The sequence below is a fragment of the Chrysemys picta genome, chromosome 4 (assembly GCF_011386835.1).
Source record: "Chrysemys picta bellii isolate R12L10 chromosome 4, ASM1138683v2, whole genome shotgun sequence".
In the NCBI taxonomy this organism is placed as follows: domain Eukaryota; kingdom Metazoa; phylum Chordata; order Testudines; family Emydidae; genus Chrysemys; species Chrysemys picta.
The window spans coordinates 1,664,442-1,676,836 of NC_088794.1; the positions used below are offsets into that span (position 1 = coordinate 1,664,442).

The following is a 12,395-nucleotide window of genomic DNA, read 5'->3' on the forward strand; positions in this document are numbered from 1 at the left end:
CGGATCCGGCTCCTCTACAGCTGCTCCGGAGTCCAGCCCGGGACTTTCCTGCAGCCCTCCCAGCCGCTCGCTCTGCTCTGCCGGGGGAGGGGGGAAATCCCGGACATTGTGAGTGCTTTACAAATTCCCCCCGGACGCTATTTTTAGCACAAAAAGGAGGACATGTCCGGGTAAATCCGGACGAATGGTAACGCTAAGAGATTGCACTGCACAATGGGAACTGTCTGACCCAGGTCATAGCAAAAGAGCTTTCCAGCAAGTGAGGAGAAGATATAAAAGGGAGAAATAACATCATGACTACATGTCACTCTTCCTACAACCACACACCTGAAAGTACCAGAGGAAAAAGACTGAACCGGGGGAAGTGCTGATCCCAGGCTAAGAGGATTTCTAACTGGAAACCTGGTGGACTGTTTGTATCATCAGCCAGGGTGAGAAACTGCTAATTCAAACCCAATCTTTCTTGTATTTTAGGCTTAGTTGGCAGTTTTGTTTATTTGCTAAATAATCTCCTTTGGTCGGTTTGCTATCACTTATAATCACTTAAAATCTATTTTCTGTAGTTAGTAAATCTATTTTAGATTTTACCTAAGACACTGTGTGTTGTTCGAAGTGCAAAGGGGCTAGATCTCAGCTCATGAACAAGAGTTGGTGCACGTCCACTTTCCTTTGTAGAAGTGTTGAATCGGGTAATACATTCATACTGGTGGGGTTTTGACCAGGGCAGGATGGTTCAGCTCTGGGGTCCTAGCCTGGGAGGCTGGGGGTTATCTTGGCTGTAGCCTCTCGATTGTTGGTTCATGCAGTGGTTGGCCACAGCCTGCATGCACCTGCAGCTGGGTGTGTGCCTGCCTGTGCAAACGCTGGTTGGAGTGTAGGATTGGGAGCAGTGAAAAGCTTGTCACACCAGCCCAGTGCTGATAGGGAGCCCAACCTGGTGAGTCACAGCTCCCCCAATGCACCCAGCCCCCTACCTCAATACATCACCCCAACACACCCAGCTCCCTGCACCCACCCATCCCCCAACACACAGAGCTCCCCGATCCACCCAGCCCCGAATACACCCAGTTCCCCCATACACCCAGCCCCCAACACATCCAGCTCCCCCATGCACCCAGCCCCCAACACATCCAGCTCCCCCATGCACCCAGCCCCCAACACATCCAGCTCCCCCATACACCCAGCCCCCAACACATCCAGCTCCCCCCATACACCCAGCCCCCAACACATCCAGCTCCCCCCATACACCCAGCCCCCAACACATCCAGCTCCCCCCATACACCCAGCCCCCAACACATCCAGCTCCCCCATGCACCCAGCCCCCAACACATCCAGCTCCCCCATGCACCCAGCCCCCAACACATCCAGCTCCCCCATACACCCAGCCCCCAACACATCCAGCTCCCCCATGCACCCAGCCCCCAACACATCCAGCTCCCCCATACACCCAGCCCCCAACACATCCAGCTCCCCCCATGCACCCAGCCCCCAACACATCCAGCTCCCCCATGCACCCAGCTCCCAACACATCCAGCTCCCCCCATGCACCCAGCCCCCAACACATCCAGCTCCCCCATACACCCAGCCCCCAACACATCCAGCTCCCCCATGCACCCAGCCCCCAACACATCCAGCTCCCCCCATACACCCAGCCCCCAACACATCCAGCTCCCCCATACACCCAGCCCCCAACACATCCAGCTCCCCCCATACACCCAGCCCCCAACACATCCAGCTCCCCCATGCACCCAGCCCCCTACCTCAATACATTACCCCAACGCACCCAGCTCCCTGCACCCACCCATCCCCCAACACACAGAGCTCCCCGATCCACCCAGCCCCGAATACACCCAGTTCCCCCATACACCCAGCCCCCAACACATCCAGCTCCCCCATGCACCCAGCCCCCAACACATCCAGCTCCCCCCATGCACCCAGCCCCCAACACATCCAGCTCCCCCATACACCCAGCCCCCAACACATCCAGCTCCCCCATGCACCCAGCCCCCAACACATCCAGCTCCCCCATGCACCCAGCTCCCAACAAACTCAACTGCCCCATACACCCAATGATATTCTATGATCCTATGATTCACCCAGCCCCCCATTCACCCAGTTCCCCCTATGCACCCACTACAGCACACCCAGCTCCTCCATCCCCAATCTCAAAGTACTCTGGCCCCGGCCCCCCTGCCCCACCTCAGCCCCAGCTCTCCCTCCAGCGCAATCACATGCAGGACCCTGACGCCCTCACGTGTTGGACCCTCGTTGTGCTCCATGGACTGCTCCTCCAAGTGCCATTCCCTCTCAGGGTCAGGGAATCCCCTCTTGTCCTTCCCCCTCTCCCCTCCCCCCTTGCTGGATTTCCTGTCCCTGAGGCCTGGAGCAGCCTCATATCACACACACACACACACACACACACACGGGGGGGGGGGGGGGGGGGGGCAGGGAGCAGACCAGGTCAGCTGCAGCTCCCAGCGTAAGGGGTGAGAGTACAATCTGAGAACTGTCCATTCCTCCCGCCTGACCCCATTTCAGGGAGGCGGGGAGACTGGCTCCTTTAAACCAGTCACCCTGGTTCAAAGTCAGCCATAGGTGCACCTCAGCAGCCAGGACTCCTGGGTTCTCCCACCAGTTCTGGAAGGGGAGTGGGGCACTGGGAGAAAGGAGCCTGGGTTCTATTCCCTGCTGTGCCCCAGGTCTCTGTGTGATCAGCCCCTTCACAGCTCTGTGCCTCAGTTTCCTTTTACTCAGTGCTTCCCCCTGCCCTGTTCAGCTGTCTGTCATTCTCTCCAGCACCTGGTCCATGGGCCTGTGGTCCCAGCTGCAGCATCTGGAGTGGGGGCAACCCGTCTGCTTCAGAGACCCCCGGCACCAAGAGGGCCTGGAGTTTGATGGTATGTGTGTGTGTGCATGAGCGAGAAAGAGAAACAGCTGTGGGGACCCCTGCAGAGCTGGGGGTCACAGGCCCCACTCTGACCACCCCACAGCACGATCCCCCCCATCCCTTCTTACCCTCCCCCCCCCCCAGCCTGTTCCCCTGTGGGCGCTGACATGGCCAAACAGCAAAGGTTGTGTGGGTAACTGGAGCCGGGACAGGCAGCAGCTGCTGCTCGAGTTACACGTCTCGGCCCGGCCTGGGGGGGGGGGAGGGGGGGAGGGGAAATCTGGGGGCTCAGGCTCTCTGCAGACTCTGGCAGCATCGCTGCATTAGTCACTCAGAACAGCTCCCCGGTTTCCGTGTGATCAGCAGACTCAGACTTGACTCTGGATTCAACTGGTGTGATTGAGACCAGAATCTGCCCTCCCATTCCCAGCAAAGAGCTGCCAGAGCTGGACAGGGCTGCACGGGGGGCAGGGGATTGGGGGTGGGAGTCAGGACGCCTGGGTTCTATCCCCAGCGCTGGGAGGGGAGTGGGCTCTAGTCATTGGGGGTGGGTGTCAGGACGCCTGGGTTCTATCCCCAGCGCTGGGAGGGGAGTGGGCTCTAGTCATTGGGGGTGGGAGTCAGGACGCCTGGGTTCTATCCCCAGCGCTGGGAGGGGAGTGGGCTCTAGTCATTGGGGGTGGGAGTCAGGACGCCTGGGTTCTATCCCCAGCGCTGGGAGGGGAGTGGGCTCTAGTCATTGGGGGTGGGAGTCAGGACGCCTGGGTTCTATCCCTAGCTCTGGAGGGGCAGGTGCTGAGACGAGACCCTCAGCAGCTGTGCTACCCCAGTCACTGAGGACATGGATCTGTGGTGGGGACAAGCCACCCCAATCCCCTTGGAGCAGAAGCCGTAAATTAACTTTCCTGCCACCACCCAATAAATCAGCTTCCATCGCCACCCTCCCCCCTGAATATCCCAGCTGGGGCCAGTCACCTCAGGACAGGACAGGGAGCAGCCAGTCAGGGTGCCATGGGGGTGGGGCAGGCTGGGATTGCAGTTCCCTTGGGGGCAGGGACGTGGGGGGCTGGGGACAATGAGATTGGCTCAGCAGGGATCCATGGGGGTGGGGAGCAGGACCCTATGACTCACTGGCTGCCCAGCCCCCAGGCTGCTGCTGGAGAGGAGTCTGGGTGCAATGGGGATCCATGGAATATGCCGCATCCCCCGCCCCCTCCAGGGCCCAGACACAGGGATCCCACTGGGCCAGCCCAAGACCACAGGCCAGGACTCCTCCATCCTGTGCCCCTCCCCCCCAGGCCAGGATCCCCCCCCCAGCCCGTGCCCTCATTCCCCACTGCCGGGTCCCCCTGCCCTGCACACGATTCCCGGAGCCTCCGGGCCCGAGCCCTGTCTACGCACCGAGGGCTGGGCTGGCTATGGACGGATCGCGTTACTGCTGCTGGCTGTGCCCCCCCCAGCCTTCCCCCCCGGCCAGAGGCAGGTTTTACCCTTCGGTGGGGCCCCCATTCGCCTGCCCTCCGGCCCGGTGCTCCAAGCGGGGAAATGAGGTCGGGGTGCAGGGGCGCCCATCTTTCCTGGGCCCCCCAGTTGGTCCATTTCCCCGTTGGCCCAGTGGCTAATCCGCCACTGCCTCCAACCCTCAGCCCCACTGCCCTGCCCCCGGCCCCACTGATTCCCCCAGCACCACTACCCTGCCACCATCCCAGCCCCCCGCCGCATTGCCCTGCCCCTATCCCAGCCTCCAGCCCCACTGAGCCTCCAGCCCTCAGCCCCATTACCCTGCCACCAGTCCCACTGATCCTCCAGCCCCCAGGTCCATTGCCCTGACCCCATCCCACCCCCAGCCCCACTGAGCCTCCAGCCCTCAGCCCCATTACCCTGCTGCCATCCCACCCCCAGCCCCACTGATCCTCCAGCCCTCAGCCCCATTACCCTGCCCTTATCCCAGCCATCAACCCCACTGAACCTCCAGCCCTCAGCCCCACTGCCCTGCCCCCCAGCCCCCCGACCCCATCACCTCTCCACTCCATTTCCTAATGCCCTGCTCTGCCCCTCAACAGCATCCCTGACCCCAGGCCATTTGCCTTGCCCTGGTTCCCATCCCATCTCCCTGAGATCTCCCATCCATGCCCCCTACACCTCCTGTTCCCCAAGGGCTCCTCAGCCCCAATGGAGCCGGGTCCCCTCTGTTCTTCTGGCAGCTCCATTCACCCCAGACCCTAACTGGGGGGCAGAGGGGAGATGCAGTGAGCGTGGACTCCCTGCACGGGGAGGGGGAAGGGTGTCGCTGTGTCCCCTGCCCCACCCAGCAGCAGACACAGCAGGAACAGAGGGGCCTGGCCTCCGGCATCGCCTGAGGTGTAAAGTCTCTGACAAGACAGACGTGTTTTCCCAGGGGTTTCTGCACAGCATTCACGTGGGCACAGCCAGGGTGCGCTGGCCCCGGCAGGAACGATGGAGATGCACAGATGGGCAGACAGACGCGGACCCAAAATGAAAATCCTTCTCACTTCCCACCCGCTCCAAATCCCTCCACCAGGCAATCGGTCCCCGATGGCAGGGCCGGCACAACCCATTAGGCAACCTAGGTGGTCGCCTAGGGCGCTACAATTTGGGGGGCAGCGACCGTGGCAGTATTTCGGCAGCCCTTCTGCTGCCTCTGTTGGAGGGCGGGATTTCGGGGCAGGAAAAGCTGGCGGCGCTCCTGCCCAATGGTCACCCCTGAGCTCAGTCACCAGGGCTCCTGGCCCTTCCCTTTGGGAGGGAACTCCCTCCCTCCCTGGGCTCACAGCCCCCTCCCCCCCGCCAGCCCTGGGGCTGCTGGCCCTTCCCCCACGGAGGGGATCCCCCCCTGGCTTTCACCCGCCACCCCAGCCCTGGGGCTGCTGGCCCTTCCCCCACAGAGGGGATCCCCCCCTGACTTTCACCCCCCCCCCCGGCCCTGGGGCTGCAGGCCCTTCCCCCACAGAGGGGATCCCCCCTGGCTTTCACCCCCCACCCCAGCCCTGGGGCTGCTGGCCCTTCCCCCACGGAGGGGATCCCCCTGGCTCAGAGCCCCCCCCCGCCAGCCCTGGGGCTGTTAGCCCTTCCCACGGAGGGGATCCCCCCCTGGCTTTCACCCCCCACCCCAGCCCTGGGGCTGCTGTCCCTTCCCCCACAGAGGGGATCCCCCCTGGCTTTCACCCCCTACCCCAGCCCTGGGGCTGCTGGCCCTTCCCCCACAGAGGGGATCCCCCTGGCTCAGAGCCCCCCCCCCCCGCCAGCCTTGGGTCTGCTGGCCCTTCCCCCACAGAGGGGATCCCCCTGGCTCACAGCCCCCCCAAGCCCATGGACTGCCTGCCCTTCCCTCGGGTGGGTCGATCTAGATGGGTTGCTAATTAGTGACTGTGGGCACAACTGGCTGGGTAGCTGGTGGGGGGCACATGGGATCTGGCCAGCGGGTGCAGCTGTGGACGGCCAGCACGGGAGCTCATCTGGCTGGGGGGTAGACAGAGGAACGGAGGACTAGACAGAGGGAAGGGGGTGAGGACGAGGAAATGTGAGTGAGACAAGCCCTGAGCCGCGTGTCCATTATGGCCAAGGGACAGAAATAACCCGCAAGGAGCCAAGAAGCAGGATGGGGGGTGGGGGAGGTTTCTTGCAAGGAGCTGGCAGACGTTGAGTGACATCTCGGTGTGCGGCCGCCTCAGCCACTTTCCTAAGTCACCTCTCGGTCTCCCTCCCTCTGCCTCAAGTCAGCAAAAATACCTCCCTGCGCAGAATGCCATATGTGTGCCGGTGCCTGCCGTGATGTCAGGGGAGCTGCCCAATGGGAGCACAGGGACGGGGCCCGGGAGTCTTCCCCGTGGGCTCCCTCATAAGGACCAGGGACAGCCCCAATCCCCACTGAGGGTGTCTCTACCGGGACGGGTTGCGTGGGCTCCCCTGTCGGATACTGGGCGCCGAGGAGGGCCATGGTCTGCTGAGTGGCAGGGGACGCGAGGTGGGAGACGCTCAGAGACCAACTGACCAACCGGGTCTTGTGAGGGGCAGAGACAGGCCGAGCCCAGGGGGGACAGGGCTTACAGCGCTGGTGGAGCAGCCATGGAGAACTCCCACACAAAGACCGTGGAGGAGTGTCTGGCCTACTTTGGCGTGAGCGAGAACTCTGGCCTGACGCCCGAACACGTGAAGAAGAACCTGGACAAATACGGCCCCAACGGTAAGTGCTGGCAGCGCCCTGCATCTGCACACATCTGGCTGGACCGGCTACCGGGGTGGGGAGAGATGAGGCAGAGAGAGGTGGAGCGAGAAAGAGACCGAGAAAGGAAGAAGGATTGAGAATGAGGAACAGAGAGTTTGCTTGTGTCCAGGGAGGTGGGGGGGGGGGGGGGGGAGAAATGTCTGGGGCTGGGGAGCGAGAAAGAAGGAGGCAAACAGGAGAGAATGGAACAGGTGGCTAAAGGTGCATGGGGTTGATGGACACAGAGAGGTAGGGATGGAGCTAGAGACAATGAGCGAGGCTGGCATCAGCCACTGGGCCCTGGGAGGTGTGTAGCAGCATGAGGGGAGCTGGGTGTCAGGGCAAGAATCAACAGGGCTCCCAGAGCCACGTATCAGAGCCCGGGGAGCCGCATATCGGAGCCTGGGGGGGGGCACGTATCAGAACCCCAGGAGCCACATATCGGAGCCCGGGGAGCCGCATATTGGAACCCCGGGAGACACGTATCGGAGCCCAGGGAGCCACGTATCAGAGCCCGGGGAGCCGCGTATCGGAGCCTGGGGGCGGGGGGGGGGGCCACGTATCAGAACCCCAGGAGCCACATATCGGAGCCCGGGGATCCGCGTATCGGACCCCGGGGGGGGGGCCACATATCAGAACCCCGGGCACCTGCATATCAGAGGACGGGGGGGCTACGTATCAGAGCCCAGGGAGCCGCGTATCACAGCCCAGGGAGCTGCGTATCAGAGCCTGGGGGGTCCACGTATCAGAACCCCAGGAGCCACGTATCGGAGCCCGGGGAGCTGCATATCGGAACCCCGGGAGACACGTATCGGAGCCCAGGGATCTGTGTATTGGAGCCCAGGGGGGCCGCGGATCAGAACCCCGGGGAGCCACGTATGAGAGCCCGGGGAGCCACATATCAGAGCCCGGGGAGCCGCGTATCAGAGCCTGGGGAGCCGCGTATCAGAATCAGGGTCAGAGCCTATCACAGAGAAGCCAAAGATGCAGACACAGGCAAGGCCCGGCTGTCCTGGGGACAAGGCAGCTGCTCCTTGGCTAAGAATAACCCGCCTGTAATTCCCTCTGGAATGGATCGGACACCAGAGATGCTGCGTGGGGCGGAGGGCATCCTTCACTCTGCGCCTCCTGTCCTGGCACAGGGTTAAGGGGAGCCCCTAATGCTGGCGGGGCAGGAAAGTCCTGTGCTGGGCCAGCATGTGTGGAAGTGATGGGTGGCTCAGACTGCAACTGAGGATGGGCATGATCCCAACCGCACCGTGGTGCCCCTCCTAGCCCCATATCCTCCGGCTTCCTGCCACCCCCAGCCCCACTGGGCTTGGTGCAGGTCCCAGAGCAGCAGGCCAAGGAGCTTGGGTTCACTCAGCCCAGCTTGGGTCACTGCAGGAGAGTGTGTGAGTGAGTACTTGTGTGTGAACGACTGTCTGCATCTATGTGTGTGAGGGCGTGTGGGCGTGTGTAAGTGTGTATGGGCGTTCCTGTATGTATGAAGGTGAGTTCACTCACATGTGGGTGTGTTTACATGTGTGTGTGCAGGTGTGTTCATGTGTGTGAGGGCATGTTTACATGTCTGAGGGCATGTTTACACCAGTGGGCATGTGGGTACCCCATTCTCTGCATGTCTGTGCAGCCCCAGCTAGGGAAATATAGGGCCCTGGTACCTCATTTCAGCTGGACCCATCCCTCTCCCATTTCACTCCATTAATTTTTGGGGGCCCTGCCCCCCCTTTCTGCCTCCTGTCAGCCCAGCGTGTGTCTCAGTGTCTTGTGCGCACACACACACACACACTCTCTCCCCTTAGCCTGCCAAAGGTGCCAGGGCTTGAGGCCCCATGGGCTGGGATGTTGTGCCCTAGGCCAATGAATCCGTCTGCCCCTGTTTGTGTGCCATGTCCCCTCCTTTGGGGCTCGTTCCTGTCTCCCCCGTGTGCAGCATGCGCCCTGCCCCGGGGGTTCCCGCTCACGGTGCTAACCAGCCTCTCCTCTCTTCCTTCACTCCTGCGGCGGCGGCGGCTCCATGGGCAGAGCTCCCGGCAGAGGAAGGTGAGTCCCAGCCACTGGTGCCCCCAAAACCGCAAAGTGCCAGAGCCCACGGCAGCCACCACCAGCCACATCCTCAGGCCAGCCCCAACCCCTCTCTAACCCAAACCCCGGGGCCAACGCCCCCCCATAACTCCCCCCGGCCCCTCCATCACCTGACCCCTGTGGCCAGCCCTCTGTCCATAACCCAGTGCTCCCAGGGCCCACGGCCCCTCTGGTAGCCCAGTGCCTCCATTGCTCTATAACTTTACCCCTGTGGCCAGCGCCCTCAACCCACTGCCCCCAAGGCCCTCCCTTGCCCCACAACCTGACTCCCCAGCTCCGACCCCCATTCTCCATTCCGGCTCCAGTCCCTGGGACTTGCAGGGCTGCCCGTTTTGGTTGCACAGATTCCTGGAGCTTTCATCACTTGAGAGAATCTTTAATTCCTGGTGACTCCAGGACAGTCCTGGAGGGCTGGCACCCTAGTGACTTGGTGTCCCTGCCTCTGACCCCCTGTGCCCCCACACCCAAGGAAAATAGGGGTGGGATCCCTGGGGGTGTGTGTGTGTATCCCTGCTGCTCCCTGACCCTGCCCCACTCCCCAGGCAAGTCCATCTGGGAGCTGGTGGTGGAGCAGTTTGAGGACCTGCTGGTGCGAATCCTGCTGCTGGCAGCCTGCATCTCCTTTGTGAGTGAGGGGGGGCTGGGGTCCCAGGGTGTGGGAGGGGCTGCATCTCCTTCGTGAGTGGGGGGGGGGCTGGGGTCCCAGGGTGTGGGAGGGGCTGCATCTCCTTCATGAGTGGGGGGCACTGGGGGGGTCCCAGAGAGCTGGGAAGTCCCAGGTGGCTGGGCAGAGGCTACATCATTGTCATGAGTAGTGGGGGGCACTGGGGGGGTCCCAGAGCGCTGCAGCTCCATGAGTGACTGGGGGGTCCCAGAGGGCTGGGGGAGGGGCAGTGCTGGGAAGGGAGCTCTCTATGTATAACATGGGAACCGAGGAGTAAATTTTAGTGAGAGAGGCTGGTATGTCCTAGGAAACCCATGAGGGTAGAGATTGGGAGCCAGGACTCCTGGGTTCTATCCCTGGCTCTGGGGAGGGGGGAGTGGGGTCTAGTGGTCAGAGTGGGGGGGGGGGCTGGGAGTCAGGATTCCTGGATTCTATTCCTGACCCTGCCACAGGCTCTCTGTGCCTCAGTTTCCCCCTTTTGAATGGGGCGGGGTGAAGTCTGGATCACTCCTGTGTGCAAAGCACTGGGAGGTGCCGGGGGACAGGTGTCCCTGGGGAAGGGCCAGGGGTACGGTCCCACCCCACTCTGTCCAGGCTCCACGCTGTGTCTCTGGCAGGGGCGCTGTGGGCCCAGGGCTCCTCAGGCCAGGAGGGGAGCAGGCATTGGGAGGCGTCTTGCATCGTCCTTCACCATGACCTTTCTGTGTGGAGACCTGGCCCAGGCCCGCCTGGAATTCAGTCTTGAAGGATTCAGTATCGGCTCCCGAAAAGGCAGCATCTCAAGTGTCGGCAGCTGGGCCAGGGCTGCGGGTGGAAGGAGGGAGCCAGGGCTAGGGGGTGGGAAGAGGGAAGAGGGAGGCCCAGGGCTGCGTCTAGCAGGTGTTAAAGGATGGGAGACCCTGCCTGGGTAGGCAGTGGAGGGAGGAGGAACCCCTCTCCTCACTGATTCTCCCCCCATGTGGCTCCATCAGCCCTCCTCCCATGTCCCCTTGATCTTGATATGTACTGGGCGAGGGGAGGGGGGGAACAGTGACAGCTGGGCCCCCCTGTCCCCTTGCGTGAGTGCAAGAGGCCTGTAAACTGATCTCAATCTCACTGGGCCTTGGATGAAACCTGAGTGGGCACAGTTGGGCCCAGCCTGGGCAAGGCTGCAGCATCCCTGTTGTATAACTGTGTGTGTGTGTGTCGGGGGGGGGAGCTGGTGTCTGTGCAAAAGTGGGAGACACTGGGCGGGGGGGGGTTTCTGTGTGAGTGTGTGCACACACCCGTGGCTTCATTGCTGCGGGGGTGAGTCAGAGAGCTGGCCCCTGTGTCTGGGGAGGTGTGCATTGCGCTGCGCATGTATGCATGCCTGCGGGTGTGTCTCTGCAGGAGTGCTTTGCTCAGTAGCAGGGCAGGCTCCATGCACCAGTTTGCCAAGCAGGTGCTTGGGGCGGCCACTCCGGAGAGGGGCGGCACGTCCAGCTATTCGGCGGCAATTCGGCGGACTGTCCCTCACTCCAGCTCGGCGCGAAGGACCTCCCACCGAATTGCCGCCGCAGATCGCGCTCACAGCTTTTTTTTTTTTTTTTTTTTTTTTTTTTTTTTCCCGCTTGGGGCGGCAAAAACCCTGGAGCCGGCCCTGCTCAGTAGGGGTGGGGTGCATTGCTGTAGGTGCAGGGTGTGTCTGTGCACCTAGCTGTGCGGGGTGTGTGGTTGAAATCCAGTCATCCCCAGAGTCAGAGCAGCAGGAGGTGACACCCCAGCACCTCAGGAGCCCTGGGGCAGTAAACCTGCAGCTAACCAAGCTGATTGTGACCAGGTAGAGGGGATGGGCCAGAAATGGAAGCTATTTTGGGATAAGATAGATTGATGAGTGTGTATGGAGATAGATAGATAGATAGAGGGAGGGAGGGGTAACCACTCTGACTTTTTGCCTATCACTTATAATCACTTAAAATCCATCTTTTGTAATCAATAAACTTACTCTAATGTTTTTCCTTACCAGTGAGTTTGACTGAAGTGCTCAGTAAACCTGCCCAGGTCACAAAGGCTGGTGTATGCCCACTTTCCATCGAGGAAGTGGTGAAACAATTAATAAACTTGCATTGCTCAAGAAAAGGTCTTGAGCGGTGCAAGACGGTATATTCCAGTGGTACAAGGCTGGGAGTTGAGGGTTTTGGCTAGTGCCTTGCTCCGTGTGATTCGTGAATGGCTCTGGGAGCATCCATGCAATCTAGCTGGGTGTGGGGCTCCACATGTGGTTGTACTGAGTGGAAACAGCATTAGGAGGGGTTTGCTGCTTGTCACCAGTGAGGCATTGTGAGAGACAACCCAGCTTAGTGAGTTAAGGGGCCCCAGCCATCCCACAGTGCCACGTTGCACCCCAGGGATCTCGTCATATACCCCATCTATCTATCTATCTATCTATCTATCTATCTATCTATCTATCTATCTATCTATCTATCGTATCGTATAAGAATGGCCATACTGGGTCAGACCAAAGGTCCATTTAGCCCGATATCCTGTCTTTCAACAGTGGCCAGTGCCAGGTG

The 12,395-nt window shown here is 61.2% G+C and overlaps 1 protein-coding gene across 4 annotated transcripts in view; it reads left to right on the plus strand.

Annotated features, from left to right (window-relative positions):
* The first annotated feature begins 6,542 nt into the window (after positions 1–6,542).
* Positions 6,543–12,395, plus strand: part of ATP2A1 (ATPase sarcoplasmic/endoplasmic reticulum Ca2+ transporting 1) — a 40,220-nt gene continuing 34,367 nt past the window's right edge. Inside the window, exons 1-3 of one of the 4 annotated variants that reach the window (XM_065594123.1) lie at positions 6,543–7,091; positions 9,138–9,155; positions 9,740–9,822. In XM_065594123.1, the coding sequence (XP_065450195.1) occupies positions 6,974–7,091; positions 9,138–9,155; positions 9,740–9,822 (219 nt within the window). In that variant the 5' untranslated portion in view covers positions 6,543–6,973. The remainder of the gene's footprint in view (positions 7,092–9,137; positions 9,156–9,739; positions 9,823–12,395) is intronic. The other 3 variants (XM_065594122.1, XM_065594125.1, XM_065594124.1) reach the window with 3 other exon arrangements.